Source organism: Lithobates pipiens, unplaced genomic scaffold, assembly GCF_037356315.1.
Source record: "Lithobates pipiens isolate NorthernLeopardFrog02 unplaced genomic scaffold, aLitPip1_a1.2 Scaffold_22, whole genome shotgun sequence".
In the NCBI taxonomy this organism is placed as follows: Eukaryota; Metazoa; Chordata; class Amphibia; order Anura; family Ranidae; genus Lithobates; species Lithobates pipiens.
In genome coordinates this window covers 143,998,094-144,022,807 of record NW_027507784.1, presented here as the reverse complement: position 1 = coordinate 144,022,807, position 24,714 = coordinate 143,998,094, and the positions used below count along the sequence as shown (strand labels likewise).

The window sequence follows — 24,714 nt, the reverse complement described above, 5'->3', positions numbered from 1 at the left end:
TTGCTTAATTCTGAACACAGCTACATCCCCAGTTATAAGAGGGTGTGCACACTTATGCAACCACATTATATTCGTATTTTATTCCCCCCCAAAGATTTTAGTTGTTTTTTCAACTGAGTTGTACAGTTTGTAGGTCACTTTAAAGGAGGGAAAAGTTCTGAAATGGACATGATTGATCTTTGTCTCATTTATTTTTACATCACAGAAACCAGACATTTTAATAGGGGTGTGTAGACATTTTTTATATCCACTGTAGGTGATAAATTAGATGAAAAAATCTGGGATCCAGTGTATAAAACGCACCAAGCCTTGATCTAAGGTGAGGAACAAGGTCAAAGCAGCACATAAATACTTGGTTTGACTGATTGCTAAATTACTGCACAAATCTGACTTTGCTCTGTGTCACATAATGATGGCTTTTTCCATGATGTCACATTGTGTTTCTCCTTGGTAGATGCCTGGGTAAAAGGCACATCACGTGTATGCTTGTAAAATGTTTGCCTATGAAAAGATGCCTGTTTTTCATGAGGGCTCCTTCAATGACACATGGAATGTTCTGAGTATTTATAGAAAAACTGGTTGGAATTCTTACATCTAAATAATATGTATTTGGTGTGTCGAGTAGAATAAAGCTGCTTTTAAGTCTTAAAACTGTTAGCATGCCTGCAGGATATTAGCAATCTCCTATACTTAAAGTGATGGTAAAGCTTTAATTTTTAATTTTTTTTTAAATTAAACACGTTGTACTTACCTGCTCTGTGCAGTGGTTTTGCATAGAGCAGCCCAGATCCTCCTCTTCTCAGGTCCCACGCGGGGGATCCTGGTTCCTCCCTCCTGTTGGGTGCTCCCACAGCAAGCAGTTTGCTATGGGGGCACCCGAGCCAAGCCCCTGCTCTGTTTGTCCATTCACGGAGCCGCGACTTGGCCCACGCCCTCTGTCTCCTGATTGGCTCACTGGCTGTGATTGACAGCAGCGGGAGCCAATAGCCAATCAGTAGTGCGAGTTCCCAGAGAGGCAAGTCTCGTGGACATCGCTGGATCGAGAGGGGGCTGAGGTAAGTATTAGGGGGGTTGCACACAGAAGGTTTTTTGCCTTCATGCATAGAATGCATGAAGGTAAAAAACCTTGCCACTAAATCACGTACCTGTATGTCATTTGGCGGTTCTACTGGAGTGATGCCTGCACCCCGACACTGTTTAGAGCCAACAGGTTGACTCTCTTTAACTGATGCAGCCAAGTAGCCAGGGATTTCCCCCTCTCCTATCTCACTGGGAGACCCGAGCAACAACCGTCACATCCGCCAGCTGGTCGGAGACCCGAACAAAGCCAAAATCGGCTTTGATCGGGTCTCGGCTATGGTAACCCAGAAGTGAAGTTATGACCACACTTCTTGTTTACTTGGGAACCAACAGTGCCAGTTTCTTTTAAAATGCCGATCTTGCCATTTTGAATGCTATAAAGTGCAGAGGAGGGATTTGGGGTCTTATAGACCCCAGATCCTGCCTTAACCACTTCAGCCCCGTAAGAATTTCCCCCCCTTCCTGACAGAACGCTTTTTGCAATCCGGCACTGCGTCACTTAACTGACAATTGCACAGTCTTGCGACGTTGCACCCAAACAAAATTGACGTTTTTTTTTCCCCCCACAATTTTGAAAAAAAGCTAGATTTTTTACTTTTTGCTATAATAAATGTCCCCCAAAAAAATAAAAAACAAAAACCATTTTTTCCTCAGTTTAGGCCGATATGTATTCTTCTACATATTTTTGGTTAATAAAAACCGCAATAAACTTATATTGATTGGTTTGCGCAAAAGTTATAGCGTCTACAGAATAGGGGATAGATTTATGGAATTTTTATTAATATTTTTTTCATTAGTAATGGCGGTGATCTGAGTTTTTTTATCATGACTGTGACATTATGGCAGACTCAGACACTTTTGACACTATTTTGGGACCATTGACACTTTCACAGCGATCAGTGCTATAAAAATGCATTCATTACTGTATAAATGACACTGGCAGGGAAGGGGTTAAGGGAGCTAGGGAGTGATTCTAACTGTGGGGTTGACTACCTAGGACATGACAGCGATCGCTGCTCCCGATGACAGGGAGCAGTAGATCCATCATGTCACAAGGCAGAACAGGGAAATGCCTTATTTACATAGGCACCTCCCCGTTCTGCCTCTCTGTCTCATGATCGCATGACACCGGTGGACATAGAGTCCGCGGGCATGGTCATGGAGCACGCGGTGCGTGCCCACAATGCCGCGTCTTAAAGGGGACGTGCCATTGTGCAGACGTATATCCTCGTGCACTGGTCAGCAAGCGGTTAAAGAGTACCTGTCACATGCCTATTGCCATCACAGGGATGTTTACATTCCTTGTGACAGCAATAAAAAATAAAAATGAAAGGGACAAAAAGAAATAAGGTAAGAACCCCCCCAATCCCTCTATGCTCACACACAGAAGTGAACTCATACATACATAAGTCATGTTCGCATTGGTAAACTGTGTTCAAACGTGAGGTATCGCCGAGATCATTTGAGCAAGAGCAATAATTCTAGCAGAAGATCGTCTCTAACTCTAAACTGGTAACCATGCAAAAATTTTGAAGGAGGCAGCCACGGAAATGTTTAAATACCGTAGTTTGTCGCCATTCCACAAGCGTGCGCAATTGTAAAGAATGACATGTTGGAAATCTATTTACTCAGGTTAACATGATCTTTAAAATTTATAAAAAAAAATTGGGCTAACTTTACTGTGTGTTTTTTTTTTTATTATTATTTATTTATTTATTTATTATATATTATTTTATTATAAGTGTGTTTTTTAAAAAAAAACTCTTGGGTTTGAACGCACGCTCGCAAATACAGTGTGACATAAAATATTGCAACAACTGCCATTTTATTCTCTAGGGTCTCTGCAAAATTATATATATATATATATATATATATATATATATATATATAGATAGATAGATAGATAGATATTTTTTTTTTTTGGGGGGGGGGGGGGGTTCTACATAGTTTTCTAGCAAAAATACAGATTTTTACCTTGTAAGCAACAAATGTCAGAAAAAGGCATGACCTTCAAGTGGTTAACTGCTGGTATGATCAAAGAAAATGATGCCCATTTTACTTACCTGAAGTTGCAGCCATGTGACACTGCTGGCCTGATTCATATTTCCTCTATTTACCTACGAGGTGTCCTCCTTTGGGTGTCCATGTCACTGCCTTTTTGGGGCTCATGCACATGGGCACGTTTGCTCTTGCAGCATAAATAAACAAGCATATTTTAGTGCCTGGGAGCTCTTGGTGCTGTGTGTGGATTAGGGTGGCTGTACACAGCTATGCACTGCTACTTTCATAAAGACGAAACATCCCAAATGCAGGTAGGGGCCCATAGCTGCATACAACCGCCTTGGCCCATTCATGTCTATGAGTGGCAGTACAACACCGTGGACTCCCAGGCACCAAAATATGCCGGTTTGTTCCCATTGCATGGGTGAATAAGTCCTAACAGTTTTGTGGAGAAGGAACAACAAGTTCCGGTTCACATGGGGCTGCCTGACAAGTCATGCTCCATGCAATTGCAATGGAATCATTCTAATAGGAGCGACTCAAGTTGCTCCAATGTAGAAAAAGGTTCCTGTACTACTTTTGGGCGACTTCGGAGCGGCTTGCATTGACTTCTATACAGAAGTAGTTTTGCAAGCTGAGCTGAAGTCGCGCTGTACAGGGCGGCTTCAGAGTCAGATGACTTTTGAAGCCGCCCCTGTGTGAACCGCCACTTAAAGGGGTTGTAAAACTCTCAAGGTTTTTCACCTTGATGCATTCTCTCCTTTAGCTGAGATCTGGCAAAAATATGTAAGGATTTGGTGGTGTGAACACTCTCTCTCTTATGCTGGCCATACACTATACGAAAAATCAGCCAAACCTATTTTAGAAAAACGAACATTCGGCCGTGAGCGCAAATGATTGTGCCATCATGTAATGACCGATAAATCGTTCAGTGAACATAAATGAATGCTTTTTTTTTTTTTATACATATACCTAGTGCAGACGGTTCTGACGGGATAATACATTAAAGGGGTTTTAAACCCTTGTGTTTTTTCACCTTAAAGCGGAGGTCCACCCTAAAGTGGACCTTCCGCTCATCGGAACCCTCCCCCCCTCCGGTGCCACAATCGGCACCTTTCAGGGGGGAGGGGGGTGCAGTTACCTGGATAATCCAGGTAACTGCACCCACTTCCGGGACAGCTCTCTGCGGAAAGGGGCGTAACTTACGCCCCTTTCCGCAAGTGCCTGCCCCTTCCCGCAAGTGCCCCGCTGCCTGCTGGGAAACACACAGCTCCCAGAGGCAGCGGGGAGCGTCCTTATTGCGCAGCGCGATTCGCGCATGCGCAGTAGGGAACCGGGAAATGAAGCCGAAAGGCTCCATTTCCTGATTCCCATACCCAAGATGGCGGCGGCAGGACCCGACAGACGACCTAGCGATCGGCTTCGGGTGCCGACATCGCGGGCCCGCTGGACAGGTAAGTGTCACTATTTTAAAAGTCAGCAGCTGCAGTATTTGTAGCTGCTGGCTTTAAAAAAAAAAAAAAAAAAACGCGGAGTCCCGGTGGACTCCCGCTTTAATGCATCCTATACATTAAGGTGAAAAATCTTCTGCCAGTCACCGGCCCCCCAGCCCCCCGGTTTACTTACCTGAGCCTCGTATTTCCCTCGGCGGAGATGCGCTGTCCCTCTGCACAGGATCCCGGCTCTTGATTGGATAGATTGATAGCAGCACAGCCATTGACTTCCCCGGGGTTATCTGATAAGAGGAGGAGCCGCCGGGGGCCCCTAGAAGAGGTGGATCGGGGGGCCCATTCTGTGCAAAACAAGCTGCACAGTTGAGGTATGTATGACGTGTTTTGTTATTTTAAGTAAAAAAAAAAAAAAATGATCCAAACTTGTCTTTTTCCGGCTCACAAACGTCCCGATTATCAATTTTGTGCCCATTAACTGGATGAAAAACGAACAAAACTGTCTAAATGACTGGATTCCGGACAATTCTGTTTCATATAGTGTATGGCCAGCATTACTCTAGTTATTCATGCTAGAAAAACTGTTAGGTTAGCTTTAACCACTTTCAGACCGGACCATTTTGCTGGTAAATGACCAGAGGTCTTTTTACACTTTGGCACTGCGCTGCTTTAACTGGTAATTGCGCGGTCATGCAATGTTGTACCCAAACAAAATTTGCGTCCTTTTCTTCCCACAAATAGAGCTTTCTTTTGATGGTATTTGATTGCCTCTGCGATTTTTATTTTTTGCGATATAAACGTAAAAAGACCGCAAATTTTGAAAAAAAATGATATTTTCTACTTTTTGTTATTAGAAAAATCCAATAAACTCAATTTTAGTCATACATTTAGGACAAAATGTATTCAGCCACATGTCTTTGGTAAAAAAAAAGTCAATAATTGTATATTTATTGGTTTGCGCAAAAGTTGTCACATCTACAAACTAAGGTACGTTTTCTGGAATTTACGCAGCTTTTAGTTTACGACTGCCTATCTCATTTCTTGAGGTGCTAAAATGACAGGGCAGTACAAAACCCCCCCAAATGACCCCATTTTGGAAAGTAGACCCCCTAAGGAAATTGATAAGAGGCATGTTGAGCCCATTGAATATTTTATTTTTTTGCCTCAAGCGATTGAATAATGACAAAAAAAAATTTTTTTTTTTTTTTTTACACAAAGTTGTCACTAAATGATATATTGCTCACACATGCTATGGGCGTATGTGAAATGACACCCCAAAATAAATTCTGCTGCTTCTCCTGAGTACGGGGATACCACATATGTGGGACTTTTTGGGAGCCTAGCCGCGTACAGGGCCCCGAAAACCAAGCACCGCCTTCAGGCTTTCTAAGGGCGTCAATTTTTGATTTCACGCCTCACTACCTATTACAGTTTTGAAGGCCATAAAATGCCAAGATGGCACAAAACCCCCACAAATGACCCCATTTTAGAAAGTAGACACCCCAAGCTATTTGCTGAGAGGCATGTTGAGTCCATGGAATATTTTATATTTTGCCACAAGTTGCGGGAAAATTACAAACTTTTTTTTTTTTTTTTTTTTTTTCACAAAGTTGTCACTAAATGATATATTGCTCATGCATGCCATGGGCATATGTGAAATGACACCCCAAAATAAATTCTGCTGCTTCTCCTGAGTACGGGGATACCACATATGTGGGACTTTTTGGGAGCCTAGCCGCGTACGGGGCCCCGAAAACCAAGCACCGCCTTCAGGCTTTCTAAGGGCGTAATTTTTTGAGTTCACTTCTCACTACCTATTACAGTTTTGAAGGCCATAAAATGCCAAGATGGCACAAAACCCCCACAAATGACCCCATTTTAGAAAGTAGACACCCCAAGCTATTTGCTGAGAGGCATGTTGAGTCCATGGAATATTTTATATTTTGCCACAAGTTGCGGGAAAATTACAAACTTTTTTTTTTTTTCACAAAGTTGTCACTAAATGATATATTGCTCACGCATGCCATGGGCATATGTGAAATGACACCCCAAAATAAATTCTGCTGCTTCTCCTGAGTACGGGGATACCACATATGTGGGACTTTTTGGGAGCCTAGCCGCGTACGGGGCCCCAAAAACCAAGCACCGCCTTCAGGCTTTCTAAGGGCGTTACAGTTTTGAAGGCCATAAAATGCCAAGATGGCACAAACCCCCCCCCCCCAAATGACCCCATTTTAGAAAGTAGACACCCCTAAATTTAGGGGTACACTAGTGAGACTAGGTAATAAATGGCGGGTGCCCTGAAACTATAAAAAAATAACTAACCAACCAGCGTCACCTGTAACAGTTATATGGTGATCACTGGTGAAAGGGTTAACTAGGGGGCAATCAGGGGGCTTTATGCGGTAGTATATGGGGGTCCCTGGCGCTATAAAAAGCTGCGGCGAACCTAAATACCTACCTGCCTAACTAGCGTCACCTGTGACACTAATACAGCGATCAGAAAAACGATCGCTTATTAGGCTGGGTTCACACTGGAGCGATGCGGGAACGCCACGAATGCGCGGCGGGTTCCCGCATCGCATGCCTCCCGGCGGCAGTTCACACTGCCCTATGCGAACTGCTGGGAGTGTCAGTGAAATGTTAATGACACCCCCAGATCAGTTCGCATATCGCAGTGCGATCTGCAAACTTGGATCGCATGGTGTGAACACCCATGCGATCCGATTCTGCTGCGGACCAAAAAAAGGGTCCCGTGCGAGTTTGCGGCGGGTGCGACACGAATTCAGCCATACTATCTGTATAGCTGAACTCGAATCGCACAGAGATCGGATGTGATTTGCACTGCAGTGCGGTGCGAATCACATCCGTTCTCATAAACCGCTGCAATGTGAACCCAGCCTTAGTGACACTGGCGACGGGGGGTGATCACGGGGTTAAACCTTTATTGGGGGGGTTAGGGGGGTACCTTAGAACTAAAGGGGGCTAACCCTAACTGCCCTAACAGTTATTAGTCACAAATGACACCTGCCGGGTGATCAGGGGGTTAAACCTTTATTAGGTAATAAATGGCGGGTGCCCTGAAACTATAAAAAAATAACTAACCAACCAGCGTCACCTGTAACAGTTATATGGTGATCACTGGTGAAAGGGTTAACTAGGGGGCAATCAGGGGGCTTTATGCGGTAGTATATGGGGGTCCCTAGCGCTATAAAAAGCTGCGGCGAACCTAAATACCTACCTGCCTAACTAGCGTCACCTGTGACACTAATACGGCGATCAGAAAAATGATCGCTTATTAGGCTGGGTTCACACTGGAGCGATGCGGAAACGCCGCGAATCCGCGGCGGGTTCCCGCATCGCATGCCTCCCGGCGGCAGTTCACACTGCCCTATGCGAACTGCTGGGAGTGTCAGTGAAATGTTACTGACACCCCCAGATCAGTTCGCATATCGCAGTGCGATCTGCAAACTCGGATCGCATGGTGTGAACACCCATGCGATCCGATTCTGCTGCGGGCCAAAAAAAGGGTCCCGTGCGAATTTGCGGCGGGTGCGGCGGGTGTGGCGGGTGCGGCGGGTGCGGCGAATGGCTGAACTCGAATCGCACAGAGATCGGATGTGATTTGCACTGCAGTGCGGTGCGAATCACATTCGTTCTCATAAACCGCTGCAATGTGAACCCAGCCTTAGTGACACTGGCGACGGGGGGTGATCACGGGGTTAAACCTTTATTGGGGGGGTTAGGGGGGTACATTAGAACTAAAGGGGGCTAACCCTAACTGCCCTAACAGTTATTACAGTCACAAATGACACCAATGCAAAAAAAAAAAAAAAAAAAAAAAAAATGACATTGGTGTCACTGTGACTGGGGGGCAGGGGTAATTGGGGGGGTGATCGGGGGGTAAAGGGGGGGTGTGAGTGTGCCTGGCATGTTCTACTGTGTGTGGGATGTGTTGGTGCAACTCACTGATCCGCTCTCCTCCGTGTCGGAACGAAAAATACCGACACGGAGGAGAGAATACATCACTTCCTCTCCTGTGTTTACATTACAGGAGAGGAAGTGATGTCACCGGGGATTTCCATTCGTCGGGAGCGATCGCGAGGGGGTGGCCATGAATGAATGGCCGTCCCCTCGTCCGGGATCGCTCCCGAACGAAAACCGACCGCCGCAGGCACCGGGCGGGGGCCCGATCGGGCCCCCGACCCGCGGGAGGCAAAGGACGTACATATATGTGCTTATGCCTGCCCGTGCCATTCTGATGACGTACATCGGCGTGAGGCGGTCGGCAAGTGGTTAAAGCCAATCTAAACCAAAAAAGTAATACATTGAAGCTTATCAGTTCTTTGATGTGGTGACTGTTACTCTAAAGCCGCGTACACACGGGCGGACTGTATGGCCAACTTAGTCCGTCAGACAATCCGACGGACAGCCCGTCCTACTTTCGAATGAACGGACTTGACCACACACGATGAACAAACAGTCCGTTGAAAGCTTGCGCGATGACGTGTACAGCACGTACGACGGGACTAGAAATAGGACGTCCAATACACAGCAATGCAACCTTCCGCCGTGTAAATCCTTTCTGAGCATGCGCCATACTTAGTCCGTCCAACTAGCCTACTCACAAGCGGATTGTCTGCTGAAACCAAAGTCTGACGGACAATATTACGGAAATTCTGAAATACTTAGTCCGCCAGACTGCACGCTGAAAAAGTCAGCTGAAGCCCACACACGAGCGGACTGTCCGCTGAAATGTGTTTCGGCAGACTAAGTTGGACAGACAGTCCGCCTGTGTGTACGCGGCTTAATTTTTCAGACTCTCCCCTCATTTTCACCTGGTGATCCAGTAACACACATTTTGTCCTAGAGTGACAATTCAATGCGCTGTATGTATGCAGGAGCAGCACTATCACCCTAGGAACGGACTACGGAAAACCCCCTTCCCCTTCTTTGTTCACAGAAAATAACTGGAAAAGCTGATCGCATTGTTACTGATTTCAGTTCAGTGCACAGGAAGTTGCAGGGACACTGGATTTCTGGCAGGTACAACAGATATGTTGTTGTACTTCTAGAAATTTTACTTGGCCTGAAAAAAAGAAATTTAATGCAACCAACACATCTAAGGGCTGACACTGCATTATACATTATATTACTTATTTCTTCTTGGATTTAGATATCCTTTTCAGCTACGCTGATTTATAGATCCACTTTAAATTCTAAATGAACTTTCAGTTTAAGGCATTATGTTAACACTTTTGTTTGCTTTAATGGGTTAGTTCAGCTTTACCAAAAACTACCTATGCAGTTAACCACTTCCCGACCAGCGCACGACGATGTACGTCGACAGAATGGCACGGGCAGGCATATTGGCGTACAGGTACGTCCAATATTCGATGCCGCCCTGCCATCGGGAGCGCGCCGCGCTCCCGCGCTGGTCGGGACCCCCGTGAGTCCGGTCGCGGGACCCGGGGACTCGATCGCCGCGGGCATCCCCGCGATCGTCTCACGGAGCGGCCGAATAGAGCAAATGCTGTGTAAACAACATTTGTCTATTCTGCCTAGCAACTAGTGACGCTGATCTCTGCTCCATGTGATTGGAGCAGAGATCAGTGTACACTAAATGAAAGCCCAACCCCCCCACAGTTAGTAACACTCCCCTAAGAACACTTAACCCCTACACTGCCACCCACTGGTTAACCCTTTCACTGCCAGTGTCATTTACACAGGAATCACTGCATTTATATAGCAGTGATTACTGTATAAATGACAATGGTAACAAAAATGTGTCAAAAATGTCCGATGTGTCTGCCATAATGTCGCAGTCACAATAAAAATCGCAGATCGCCGCCATTACTAGTAAAAAAAAAAAATAATAAAAAATTATTAATAAAAATGCTATAAAACTATCCCTATTTTGTAAACGCTATAACTTTTGCGCAAACCAATCAATAATCGCTTATTGCGATTTTTTTTTTTTTTTTTACCAAAAATATGTAGAAGAATACGTATCGGCCTAAACTGAGGGAAAAAAAGTTTTTTTTATATATTTTTGGGGGATATTTATTATAACAAAAAGTAAAAAATAATGCGTTTTTTTCAAAATTGTCGCTCTATTTTTGTTTATAGCGCAAAAAATAAAAACCGCAGGGGTGATCAAATACCACCAAAAGAAAGCTCTATTTGTGGGAAAAAAAGGACGTCAATTTTGTTTGGGAGCCACGTCGCACGACCGCGCAATTGTCAGTTAAAGCGACGCAGTGCCGAATCGCAAAAAGTGGTCTGGTCTGTGACCAGCAAATTGGTCCGGTCTGAAAGTGGTTAAGGAGTGTAGATTAACTCCCTCAATACCGCACCATAGCCAAAAGGCAGCTACAGCGCAGCTCTCTTTTTTTTTGGAAGGGCATTCATGGATGTCTTCCCAGAACACACCTCCCACGTGCCCCAGGGGCCACCCTGTAACTGCTTTGTCCTTTGGACACAGCTGATTACAGATTGTAGTAAAGGGCCAATCACGCCGGCCATTACCATGTGTTTGATCACATGTAAACAAACTTGCCAGTTATCAGCATTCCTTTTGTGGTTGTAGACCTCAGACATGGAATATGAACTAAGCATATGCCTCTATTGTGTGTACTTGTCTCAAGAGCATGAAATATCTGCTGCATTGTTCCTCTGCCATCTGCATCAGTCACAGATTTTCCTGACACCAAGAGAAAGAAGGTGACAGCCTCAGCTCTGCGCGTGCGTGCGTGCGTGTGTGCGCGCGTGTGTGTGTGTGTGTGTGTGGCGGCGGCGGCGTTCCTTCTCTTCCCTTCCCTCCAATCAGCTGTGTGTTCTCACTGAGCTCTGCTGAGAGTAACTTCAGCTTTCCGTCACTTTTTTTTTTTTTTTTTCTGAACGCTGAGACAAGCTTTATGATTCAGCACTTTACACCGTGTAGAGAAGAGAGGACTGTTGATGGAAAGGTACAACTTAAGTAGGAAGATTTGTTTCCTATTTGTGTATCACCTGAGGCCAGTCACTTCATTGGGTATATGTAAGGGTTAACAACAACGTTAGCTCATTGCAACCAATCAGATTTAGGCAGTTTGTTGTAGAAAGACCAATTCCATTCCAATTATTTATTTATTTTTGCTGAATTTTTTTTATTTTTTTTTGTTGCTGCTTACTTTATATTAACTTGTTGAATTAGAATTTGACCTTTTCTTGTCTATATGAGCTGACTGTTCTACTTTTATGTAGAGTACGCAGGACCTGGTATCAAAGGGTTTTGTTTTTCTGGCATTTTTGTAGTGTGCTGTGTCACTAGTATAAAGGGAAGGGGAGAGCAGAATCTACTATTTATAGACGGACCTTTGTCTGGTGTGAGTTCCGGTGCAGAGAATATCATTTTGGTGATCTGTTTATACAAGAATGCTGGGGGGTGGAGCATGTAAAACAGCAGCAATCCAATGCCCCATGCCAGCTCTTTCTGTGAGATGTTTCTCTTGTTTTTTTTAATTGTTATCTTTAGTCTGTGTGGGCATAGGAAAACTAGAGAGAGCCTTGATGGAGAAATTCATAACATTGCATGTATTGGCGCTTTAGAAACCTGCTGACTTTATTTGCTGCATAGCTTTCTTGTACAACTAGTAGAATTCAGTTTCAAAAATGAAAGTGTTTAATACTGACCAATAGGGAGCCTATTGGTCAGTGTGGATATGATCGCGGTGTTGCATCAGATTGTTCAAGAAAGTGATTTTGTCTTGTTAAAGAGCAGTTCCGCCCCCTCACGGAAAAATTCAAAGTCAGCAGCTACAAATACTTAATATTAGGGCTCTTATCTGTCCTGAGTTCCCACAATGTCGACACCCCAGACAATTTTCGGGTTGGCTGTCGGGTGCTGCTGCCGCCATTCATGTTAAGAGAAACCTGCAGTGTAGCCTTTCAGCTTCACAGCCGGCTACTGTGCATGCGCGAAGCGTGATGCATTTTCTTGCGGCGGAGGAAGGAGGAGGGGGGCTGTCTCCCAGAAGTGGATAAAGGAGGGTACCTGTCAAAAATAGGTACCTGCCCCCCCAGAAAGGTGCCAAATGTGGTATGGGGGGTGGAACTCCGCTTTAACATGGATCTTTACACAGAGATATCGCTTTAGATCATTTGTAATCTTTGCTCCTCCGCAACCTAGAAAGTAGCCCCCCCCCCCTTTTTTAATTCACATTCCACTCTGTACCATGTCTCCATTCTCACCTAGGCTAGAAATGGTGTATAGTCTGCTCTTGCAGCCTCCTGGGAATATCCAGGACACATATCCTAAAAGGCATTAGCTCCACACAGGGCTACAAGAACCTGATATAAGAAAGGAAGATGGCAGCATGGAACCAGGTGTGCAGCAATTGGGAGGCAAACAACAAATCAATGCTGTATTCATTGGGTGCATGAGTATTTTTAGGGATAACCCAGTAAAAATATAACAAGATATTAAAACAAAAAAATCATTAAACTGGGGATGGGGCTAAAGATGATCCTTTTTACCCCACCCCATCCATGTGTGTCTTGATCCCAGGACCAATATGAGGAGGCTTTTTCAGGGTGGCAATGCAGGTGGAGGAAATTGTAAATCTCCATTTCCAGCCTATTCCTGCTGAAAATAAACCCAGAAGTGCTGCGATGTGAGCACTTTCTGGTTCAGGGCTATTGAAGTCCTGAAAGAAATGTAGTAAAGGTAAGTTGATCTACTTGCATACCTCCTAGAGCTGCACGATTCTGGCTAAAATGAGAATCACTATTTATTTATTTTTTTGCTTGGAATAAAGATCGCGATTCTTGCGACTTAACATTGTTTTAGTTTTTTTAAATTCATTTAAGTGTGTGTTTTCCCAAAAAATAGTTTGAAAGACCGCTGCGCAAATACAGTGTGGCATAAAATATTGCAACAACCGCCATTTTATTCTCTAGGGTCTCTGCTAAAAAAAAAAAAAAAAATATGTATAAAATGTTCTAAGTAATTTTCTAGCAAAAAATACTGATTTTTAACAAGTGTCAGAAAAAGGTTTAGACTTTAAGTGGTTAAACTGACCTCATTTACAGAGTGAAGTTAATTCCTTTGATCTAAAACAGGGGTAGGCAACCCCCGGCACTGGTGCCGCAAGCGGCATGCCAAGCCTCTTTTTCCAGCACTCAACTCCCTCCCCATCAGCAGAGCAGCGAAGGGAAGTGTCGGTCAGACACTAATGCATTCTAATGTCAGAATTCCCCACGCCGCACCTGCACTGAGGGGGAAGCACTGTGCCCCCACACATTGTAAAAGATGGGAAACATTGGGGTTGGTTTACTAAAGGCAACTAGACTGTGCATTCTGCAGATTCAATTGCTCCAGAGCTTAGTAAATGAGGTAAAGCTTCACTTTGCAAAGAACACCCAATAGCCTGCAAGCAAAAAAAAAACCAGCATGTTAGCTTGCACGTGATTGGATGATCAAAGTCAGCAGAGCTTCTGCTCATTTACTAAGCTCTGGAGCAACTTTGCAAAGTGCACAGTCAATTTGCCCTTAGTAAATCGACCCCTATGTTTGGTTCTCTAACTGTAGCTGTGGTCATCAGCTTTTGTGATGGAGAAGAGACTGAGTGCAGTTCTGCTAAGGGGGGAGGTCCCTGTTTCCGGGAGGAGGAGATCTGTCATTGGCCACTGTTAAAGCCAGTCACAGTCCTGCTAGCCCCATCCACCATCTGGAGGAAGAGGACTCGCTTGGTTGCCACTACCAATCTCAGAAAGAGGGGATTTCACTGTGATTGAGAGAACCACAACCAGGTGACAGTTTGTGGAATTACTGTTGAGTTCCTGGGAACTTTGTTGAAGTTATTGCTGAACCTTTGCATTACTACTGAACTCCTGCACTCTGTGTCCCTTTAAGCCACAGCCAGTATTCAGTGCAATGAAAATCGTACCCAACTACTTTTTCTCAGCTGCTGGAGCCCAACTTATGATCTTGTGCACAGGCCCACTGCTTTCAGAAAATGCCCCTGACCTGAGCTCATCATTGCGCATACATTTCATATGCTTGTATGTGACATCACATACAAGCACGTGGGCTGGATGTGAGAGGTGGATCAGCAGGATGAGTGTGCTAGGACAGTTGTCTCATCTCTGCTTCCTTTCACCACTCTGCATAACACGCATATCATAGATGAGAAGAGGGTACAGGGGTGGGAAAACGGAGCAGAAGGGGTTCAGAGGTGGAACGGAAGAGCAGGAGGGTACAGCAGTGGGCCAGATGTGCAGAGAGGTACAGTGGTGGAAGAGATGAGAAGGGGGTTCAGCAGTGGGGCAGAAGAGCAGGGGGGTACAGTGATGGGCCAGATGAGTAGGGGAGTCCAGTGTTGGGCAGAAAAGCAGTGGGGCAGATGTGAAAGGAGGTGTGTTGGTGGGGCAGAGGGGGTTAGAGTGGTGTGGCAGGGGAAACAGTGGTGGGGCAGGGGGGTACAGAGGTGAGACAGTTGTGCAGGAGGTACATTGGTGGGGCAGATGAGAAAGTGGGTTACAGTGGTGCGGCAGATGAGCAGATGGGTTCAGTGTTAGGCCAGATGAGAAGGAGATTTAGTAGTGATACAGAGATGGAGCAGATGTGCAGAGAGGTACAGTGGTGGGGCAGATGAGAAAAGGGGTACATTAATGGGGCAGATGAGCAGGGGGGTTACAGTGGTGAGACAGAAGAGCAAGGGGGACAGTGGTGGGACAGATGTGCAGGAAGTGCAGTGGTGGGACAGAAGAGCAAGGGGGGGCAGTGGTGGGGCAGATATGCAGGAGGTACAGTGGTGGGAGGGATGAGAAGGGGGTTCAGCAGTGGGACAGAAAAGCAGGGGGGATACAGTGATGGGGCAGGAGGAGAAGGAGGTTAAAGTGGTGGGAAAGATGAGCAGGGAGGGTTCAGTGTTGGGGCAGAGGAGAAAGGAAGTACATTGGTGGGGCAGAGGAGCAGGGGGTTTCAGCGGTGGGGCAGATGTTCAGGAAGTACAGTCGTGGGGCAGATGTTCAGGAAGTACAGTCGTGGGGCAGATGTTCAGGAAGTACAGTCGTGGGGCAGATGTTCAGGAAGTACAGTCGTGGGGCAGATGTTCAGGAAGTACAGTCGTGGGGCAGATGAGAAGGGGGGTTACAGTGGTGGGGCAGATGAGCAGATAAGTTCAGTGTTGAGACAGGTGCAAAGATGGTTCAGTGGTGGAACAGAAGAAGAGCAGGGTGGTACAGTGGTGGGGCAGATGTGCAGGGAGTTACAATGGTGGGGCAGATGTGCAGGGAGTTACAGTGGTGGGGCAGATGTGCAGGGAGTTACAGTGGTGGGGCAGATGTGCAGGGAGTTACAGTGGTGGGGCAGATGTGCAGGGAGTTACAGTGGTGGGGCAGATGAACACGGGGTACAGTGGTGAAACAGATTTGCAGAAGGGACAGTTATCTGAGGTGTGAAGATACATGAATTGGGGCTCATCTGGGGTGTGGCGTTGGAGGAATTGGGGCTGAGCTGAAGCATGAGCGTGCAGGATGTTAATTTCTCACTACTAAAGTAGTTTACATCATTTACTTTATAAAAAAATCCTTTTCGTGATTGAGAGTTTTTTTGTTATAGAATCAATTTCTTTAAAAAATATTTTTCAGCACACTGTGCTCAAAAGGTTGCCTACCCCTGATCTAAAATAACAGACAATACAATGTTTCTCTTTATATCCACAATGTTGTGATAAAACTTGGCAGGCTACTTGGATATTAATTTATTAATTTATTTTTTTGTCGGCTGTGAGAAGTGAGCAGAGAACTCTGCACTTGTTACAGAGAATCGGGGGGAAAAAGCTATTTTAAAGAGGAACTTAAAGAGGAGCTGCACAAAAAAAAAAAAATATTAAAAGCCAGCAGCTACTAATATTGCAGCTGCTGACTTTTAATAATATCACACTTACCTGTCCCAGGTTCCAGCGATGTCGGCGGCAGATGACGAGCGATCGCTCGTCTCGCTGCAGCCACCGCCGCCATCCTCTGTCAGGGAATCGGGAAGTGAAGCAAGAGGGCTTCACTGCCCGGTTCCCTACTGCGCATGCGCGAGTCGCGCTGCGCTGGTTGCCCGCTGTGTCTCTGGGAACTGTGTGTTTCCCAGAACACAACGGGAGGGGCGGAGCCATGCGGCGGTGGGCGGAGCCATGCGGCGGTCTGGCCGGAAGTGGGTGCAGTTACCTGGATTATCCAGGTAACTGCACCCCCCTCCCCCCCGAAAGGTGCCGATTGTGGCACCGGAGGGGGGGAGGGATAATACTAGCGGAACTTCCCCTTTAGGGTGAAGAACCGCTTTAAGTCTTCCTCTTTAGTTGTACCTACAGGTAAGCCTATAGTAAGGCTTACCTGTAGGTACTGTAAAATATCTCCTAAACTTGCACCGTTTAGCAGTTATTTACTATATACCATGCTGCTGACATCATTGGCGCATGTGCACTGAAGGAACAGCCTGCTTGTGCTGTTTCTTCGGGACCTATGCTGTGACCGGCAGAACCCGTGCGCGTCGTCATCGCAGCTCTGGCCAATCACAGCGCCGGAACCCACAAACTCAAAAGTAACTCCGGGAAAGATGTCGGACGTGGGAGCGGAATGCGGGCAGCACTGCAGGGCATCGTTCTAAGGTAAGTATTTCAAAATGAGCTAGTATGCAATGCACATTAGCTTATTATGCCTTTTTGTCTTACGTTTTGTTTTTTTTCCCGGAGGTTTACAACCTCTATAAGATCGTTAAAAGAATCAAGATCGCGATTCAACTCTCCTAACAGTTAATCGTGCAGCTCTAATACCTCCCAACATTTTGAGATGGGATCAAGGGGCACCTGTTGGCAAAAGTATGTAGGCATAGGACACACCCCTGCCATGTCCCCCTTAAAGGAGAATTATACAAAAAAAAGATTAGTTAAAAATACTTTTTTTTTCCCCACCACTACTAAAAAAATTTAATTGGGCTGAGCGCTGCTCAGCCATTCACAGGAAGCTTTGTGAAAAAGAACATTGTGTAAAAGATAGATAGATAGATAGATAGATAGATAGATCTGCACATGGGCAGATTGAAGGACTACAGCCTGAAGAGTCATGTAATAGTGTCAAAAGGCCAGGTGGAGAGTAAAAGTACTAGATGATAGAACCCACATACCCAAACCAAGAGGGGTGTGAACAGTGGCGTCACTAGGGTTGGTGTTACCCGGTGTGAAAAAAAATTGTGTCACCCCCCCACCAACTATAGTCCCCGCTTAGTACAGAACCCCCTCCAGTAACTACAGACCCTCCTCCCGCAGTATAGATCCCCCTCCCTCAATACAGACCACCCTCCATTAATATAGAACCCTCCCCCTCAGTGCAGACCACCCCCCTCTGTACAGACACAGACCACCACCCCCCTCTGTACAGACACAGACCGCCACCCCCCTCTGTACAGACACAGACCACCACCCCCCCTTGGTACAGAAGACCACCCCCCCTCAGTACAGACACCCCCCCCCCCAGTGCAGGGTGGGGCAGCTTTCTTACGCTCCGCTGAGCTGAGGGACACAGCCGCAGTGCGAGACACAGTGCAGTGGGTGGTGTTATATGTGCCGCTACCCACAGGTGTCACCCGGGTGCGGCCCGCACCCGCCTAGCAATGCCACTGGGTGTGAATATGAGGAAGTACCAAGAAAATCCAATGAATGGACCACAAACCAGTTAGATGTTACCATGAACTTGGGAAGAAAAAGACAACCAATGTGTTGGGGTCTCAAGGTGAATAAAGTGTGTGCTCCACCTGCGTGAAATCTTTATAGCCACAAGCAGCCATGGTAGGCCGCCAACATCACCCTGCGTGATCAGAGGGGAGGCGGCATGAATGCCTAGACACTGTGTGTCATTCGACAGTTGGCGCTCAAACCCTCCCCTTGTGTTGATCGCTGGTGGAAAATGGCATGTCGGCGTGTTTTGTCATATGAGCACCAGCCTTATGCTACATCATCGCAATCATGTGATTTTGAGATTGATCAAAATGGATTATCATCATCAATTATTATCACCACCAACATAATTATGTTCATTATGAATTGGAACAATTTTACTATATTTATGTAATTATTACCATTATACTGTGATTCATGTTGTCATTATGTATAACAAACTGTTAAGGTGTTACCTTTGTTTATCATGCTCTCTTTACTACTCTATGTATAATTGTCTGGAATCTATAAACATATTTAACTCTCTTAGCCGTGCGTCATATAAAGTCCCAACCAACCCCCCTCTTTTAATACATATAACAGGGATGGACCTGCCCACTCATTGCCTCACGTAAGGTTCCAACCCTGTTTCCCCTTCCCTAGACATTAAATTGGTGGGTTTTGCAATTTTTTTTTATGCCACATAGTATTTGGTACAAAGGTGTATGTGTGTGTGTGTGTGTGTGTGTACATTTTTAATGCGAAAAAAACGGAACCCAATTTTTGGTAAAATATAATAGATGATCTTAAATGGATACCAAATATGTTGCGCTTTAAAATTGCCCATGCAACGGTGACGAATGATGTCAATTTTACTATCCATAGGCAAACTATTTAAAAGACTTTACTGGTTACCGCTTTGGATTTACACATGAGGTCTGGTGCTAAAATTGCTGCTTATGATCTGATGTTTGCAGTGATACTTCACATATGTGGGGCAATCGTTATTTGCATGCCTTAACCCTTGTTCCCGAGTACGGGTGCAAAACAAATTGTGTATTATTATTTATTTTACACTGCTGCTTTAATTAATACATTTTTTTAATTAGCCCTTTTATTGCTGTCTCAGAACATGTAAACATCCCTTGTGACAACAATAAGCATGTGGCATATGCTCTTTATGGAGAGATCTGGGGTCTACAAGACCCCAGATCCCTCCTCTGCCCTTAAAAGCATTTGATCACACCAAGATCTGTGTTTATTAAATGGTTTTGATTTTTAAAAATGGTGCAATTTTTACATCCTGGTAAACCGGAAGTGGTGTAAGGACTTTAGGTTGCTATATCATAGAGGCGAACAAAGCTGATCTGGTCTTTGTTCAGCTCTGTGATCAGCCTTCAGAAGCGCCAGTTGGTCGATCAGGACTCCCGGTAAGATGGGATATCCCCTCCTAATGCTTGTAAAAGCAATCCAGCAGCTAGTTAGCCACTAGAATTGCTTTTACAAGAGAGCTGACCACCAGCTCTAAGAAACGATACCGGCTTGATAGCTGCAGACATCATCCTGGTATTAACCATTTGAAGTCCAGCGACATACAGGTACCTAGCTTGGCAGCAAGTGGATATCTTTGTAGTGGAACTGAATTTATTTTGGCTGCTTTCCTTTAAAACGAAAAGGTATTTGCCCTTGTTCATGTATAACTGCATATCTGAGAGCATCACTGTGTCAGTTCCCTGTGTTTGTTCATATCGATTGTGGAATAAAAAAAATCATCTAAATTCACATTTTTTTTTCTCTGCAGATTTGTATTTAAAAGAAAATTTGCGTTTTCAAATTTCTGGCTTAAAGAACCTCATCTTTTGGTGGAGTGAAAGGGTCGGAAGGCAGGAAACGGAGGACGCCATGGCCAGCAGGGGAAGCTCAAGGGCTAATGGAGTAGGCCAGACAAAAATCTGTCAGTTCAAGCTGGTGCTGCTTGGAGACATGGCAGTGGGCAAGTCCAGTCTCGTATTACGGTTTGTCAAGGGTCAGTTTGATGAATATCAAGAGACCACTATAGGAGGTGAGAAGCACTTCATAATCTTTGTCTTTTTAATGTTGGTTAAAATGTGGCTTTTGCTCACATACAGGCCATTTTGCATGCTGTAAGCAGTTTTAAATCCAAAAGCAAACATTTATTGTATTGCAGCTTACCGATTCTTAGATGTGGTGGCTGCATTAGATTTCTTTTTTTAGGCTTCGTTTCCTTTATTTTCACCTGGTGACACTGCCAGTAAGTCTGTTGATTTTCAACAGAATAATCTGTCCTGCAGATGAAGCCGTTAGAGAGGTTAAGACAGACCATATAACACTGACGGGTGCTTACAATGGTCAAGTTTTATTCATTTATGTAAAACTTTTATCGCAAAAGGAAAACAAAACCGTTACTGTCACTGCTTATAAAGTGTGAGCTGGAGTTTGGCTTCAGTTTGTTAGTGTATTTTAAACTGCTAGTACATTTACTATTACTCTCCCCCCAGATTACCAATGCTGCTGTTCAAAGGTGTGTGTGTCTGTTGCTCATTCATCCAAAGTATAGGCATCCTAATACAGGAGGTGTGTTTACTGCCCAGATCAGCAGGTGAAAACAGAGGGGGAAAAAATGAATAGAACACTAATGCGACCACCACAGCTAATGATTGGTAAGCTGCAGCATATTACATTTTTTGTTTTTGGTTTTAATACTGCCAGAAGTCATAATCACAAGAAAGTAAAGGAAACTGCTCCTAGCACAGTGCTCTCGGTGCTTGTCTGAGTTATTTATAAAAAAAAAAGTAATACACTTCACAGTTACAAAAACAAATAAAGAAAGTTCTGGTATAATAAGTGGTTTTGATATGTTCTAGCCAAAGGGGTTTACATTTAAAGCCCAACAAGTTAAAAAAAACATTTTCCCTTCCAATTCCTGCAAGCCCACCTAAGACCCCTTTCACACTGGGGCGTTTTTCAGGCGCTTTAGTGTTACAAAAAGCCCCTGAAAGAAGCCTCATCTGCAATCCCAATGTGAAAGCCCGAGTGCTTTCACACTGAGACCCCTTTCACACTGGTAATTATATTGTTGTGCCTCAAATGTTACAAACAAGATATAATAAGGTATCCTCATCCTTGTACATTTGGTGCAGAAAAAGAAATTATAGGGGAGGAGGGTCTATACGTGGAACACTATAACCACGAATCGCCCTTGTGTCCCCCAGTAAAGTGAAGGACTGTCTTGATACCCAAGGATTGTAACAAAAAATAAATAAAATAGTTTTTATTAAGTACAATTTAAAAAGAAGGGAAAATATATAAACAGAGGTTAAAAGTTTTGATTGATACACGGTATGATTGTAACATATACACATATATTACGGCAGTATTTAATATCCGATTCGGTCTTTATTCTCTACTAGTTTCGTGACTTTTCTGTCGCTTCTTCAGGAGACCTTGTTTTTATCTAAAATTAAACATACCATGTCAAAATTTATTGTATCCAAGTTAATACAGTTCAAAACATACAGTGTATTACTTTACAAAGGAAATTGGAGAGTGAGTGGCTCACCACTGTGGAAACACCAAGTCGCAGAAAGACCTTAGAGCCAGGGCGGTCCCTGCCAACCAGGCTTTGACCACCCTTGGGGCGGACACGGGAGGTAATAAGAGCCAGCTGAAAAGATAAAGAGAAGATATTGTACCAAATAGATGGGTAACCCATTTTGTCACTGGACATCAGTCCAGTATTGCTGGTGTGTGTGTATATATATATATATATATATATATATATATATATATATATATATATATATATATATATATATATATATATATATATATATATATATATATATATATATATCGCATAGCAGTGACATTAATATCCCCAATATTTAGTCACAAAATCCATGTACCAATATATCCAAAGATTTTCAGACAATACAGTACGGATTGTAGTACACAGAATCCACAGGGGTGGAGACTGGATATAGGTGATTAGATGCAGAGGGAGATCCTATCGTCCATCTAATACGAGGTAGGTACTATTTTGAACATCAGAGAAGTTGATCCTGGTAGAAACATAGATCATGTCACACACTGCCAAGTAAAGATGAAGGTGAGGCAGGTCAAATTGTATACGGGTAGCCAAAAGATAAAGTTACCAGTGTGTATGATCTCGCCTCGTTCCAGTCATCTACTTCATTCGGTGGACCGTTCTAGCAGGGGATCTGCTAGCCATCCGTTGTGCCGCTCTGAGAGGACGCCATGATGGCGCCCTTTTAACCTCCAACCCGGCGGCGTCAGAGGATCGGCGCAAGCGCTGGATTATGACGTCGCCGGGTCCGCCGCTCCTAGTGCGCATGCGCCAAAACGTGGCGACGCGCCCAAGCTTCGAGTCACCGTGGAAACCACCGCGTGACTCACTGCTAGCGGACCGGGCACCTCCCACTTACGGGGGCTGTCCAGGTCCGCTGGAGAGGCGCGTGCCCGCCCCTAGGAGTTTCCTCCTATGCTCCACAATCCGCATATGGATTCCACAGCCGTAGGCGCTACACTCGCCATTACATAACAGAAGGGGAGTAATAGAAATTAAATAGAGAAAATGATAAATAAACAATAAAGCATTTAAACAGGTACAGAATGGCAATTATTTATTATCTCACCATATTCTTGAACTTGTCTGCAACGAGATATACAGACAAATTAGAACTAGATTAAATTATGTTAAAGCATAACAGCATAATTGTATCAAAATGAACTATTTATCCATATATTGGAAAAATAAATAGTACCATTGAAGAATCGCAGCAGTATCAGTGGAACTGAGGAATCAAATTGCGCTGTCCATTTCCACCAGCAAAGTGAGGGATTCTGTATCTGTTTAAATGCTCTATTGTTTATTTATCATTTTCTCTATTTAATTTCTATTACTCCCCTTCTGTTATGTAATGGCGAGTGTAGCGCCTATGGCTGTGGAATCCATATGCGGATTGTGGAGCATAGGAGGAAACTCCTAGGGGCGGGCACGCGCCTCTCCAGCGGACCTGGACAGCCCCCGTAAGTGGGAGGTGCCCGGTCCGCTAGCAGTGAGTCACGTGGTGGTTTCCATGGTGACTCGAAGCTTGGGCGCGTCGCCACGTTGTGGCGCATGCGCACTAGGAGCAGCGGACCCGGCGGCGTCATAATCCGGCGCTTGCGCCGATCCTCTGACGCCGCCGGGTTGGAGGTTAAAAGGGCGCCATCATGGCGTCCTCTCAGAGCGGCACAACGGATGGCTAGCAGATCCCCTGCTAGAACGGTCCACCGAATGAAGTAGATGACTGGGAACGAGGCGAGATCATACACACTGGTAACTTTATCTTTTGGCTACCCGTATACAATTTGACCTGCCTCACTTTCATCTTTACTTGGCAGTGTGTGACATGATCTATGTTTCTACCAGGATCAACTTCTCTGATGTTCAAAATAGTACCTACCTCGTATTAGATGGACGATAGGATCTCCCTCTGCATCTAATCACCTATATCCCGTCTCCACCCCTGTGGATTCTGTGTACTACAATCCGTACTGTATTGTCTGAAAATCTTTGGATATATTGGTACGTGGATTTTGTGACTAAATATTGGGGATATTAATGTCACTGCTATGCGTATATGTATGTATGTGTATATATATATATATATATATATATATATATATAATATACCAGCAATACTGGACTGATGTCCAGTGATAAAATGGGTTACCCATCCATTTACTTACCCATCTATTTGGTACAATATCTTCTCTTTATCTTTTCAGCTGGCTCTTATTACCTCCCGTGTCCGCCCCAAGGGTGGTCAAAGCCTGGTTGGCAGGGACCGCCCTGGCTCTAAGGTCTTTCTGCGACTTGGTGTTTCCACAGTGGTGAGCCGCTCACTCTCCAATTTCCTTTGTAAAGTAATACACTATATGTTTTGAACTGTATTAACTTGGATACAATAAATTTTGACATGGTATGTTTAATTTTAGATAAAAACAAGGTCTCCTGAAGAAGCGACAGAAAAGTCGCGAAACTAGTAGAGAACAAAGACCGAATCGGATATGAAATACTGCCGTAATATATGTGTATATGTTACAATCATACCGTGTATCAATCAAAACTTTTAACCTCTGTTTATATATTTTCCCTTCTTTTTAAATTGTACTTAATAAAAACTATTTTATTTATTTTTTGTTACAATCCTTGGGTATCAAGTAAAGTCCTTCACTTTACTGGGGGACACAAGGGCGATTCGTGGTTATAGTGTTCCACGTATAGACCCTTCTCCCCTATAATTTCTTTTTCTACCCTTTCACACTGGGGCGTTTTTCAGGCACTTTAACATTAAAAAAAGCGCCTGAAAGAAGCCTCATCTGCAATCCCAATGTGAAAGCGCAAAAAGTCAGCGCTGCAAAGAAGCTGCTTGCAGGACTTTTTTTTGAAGCCCTGCCAGTGCAGCGCC

General features: G+C 44.6%; 1 protein-coding gene across 2 annotated transcripts in view; it reads left to right on the top strand.

The window, feature by feature from the left end:
- The window catches only part of LOC143924233 (ras-related protein Rab-5B-like), a 113,419-nt gene that overhangs the window by 32,064 nt on the left and 56,641 nt on the right, over positions 1 to 24,714 (top strand). For both annotated transcript variants that reach the window (XM_077448428.1, XM_077448429.1), the window contains one exon: positions 20,019 to 20,279. In XM_077448428.1, coding sequence (XP_077304554.1) covers positions 20,019 to 20,279 — 261 coding nt within the window. The remainder of the gene's footprint in view (positions 1 to 20,018; positions 20,280 to 24,714) is intronic.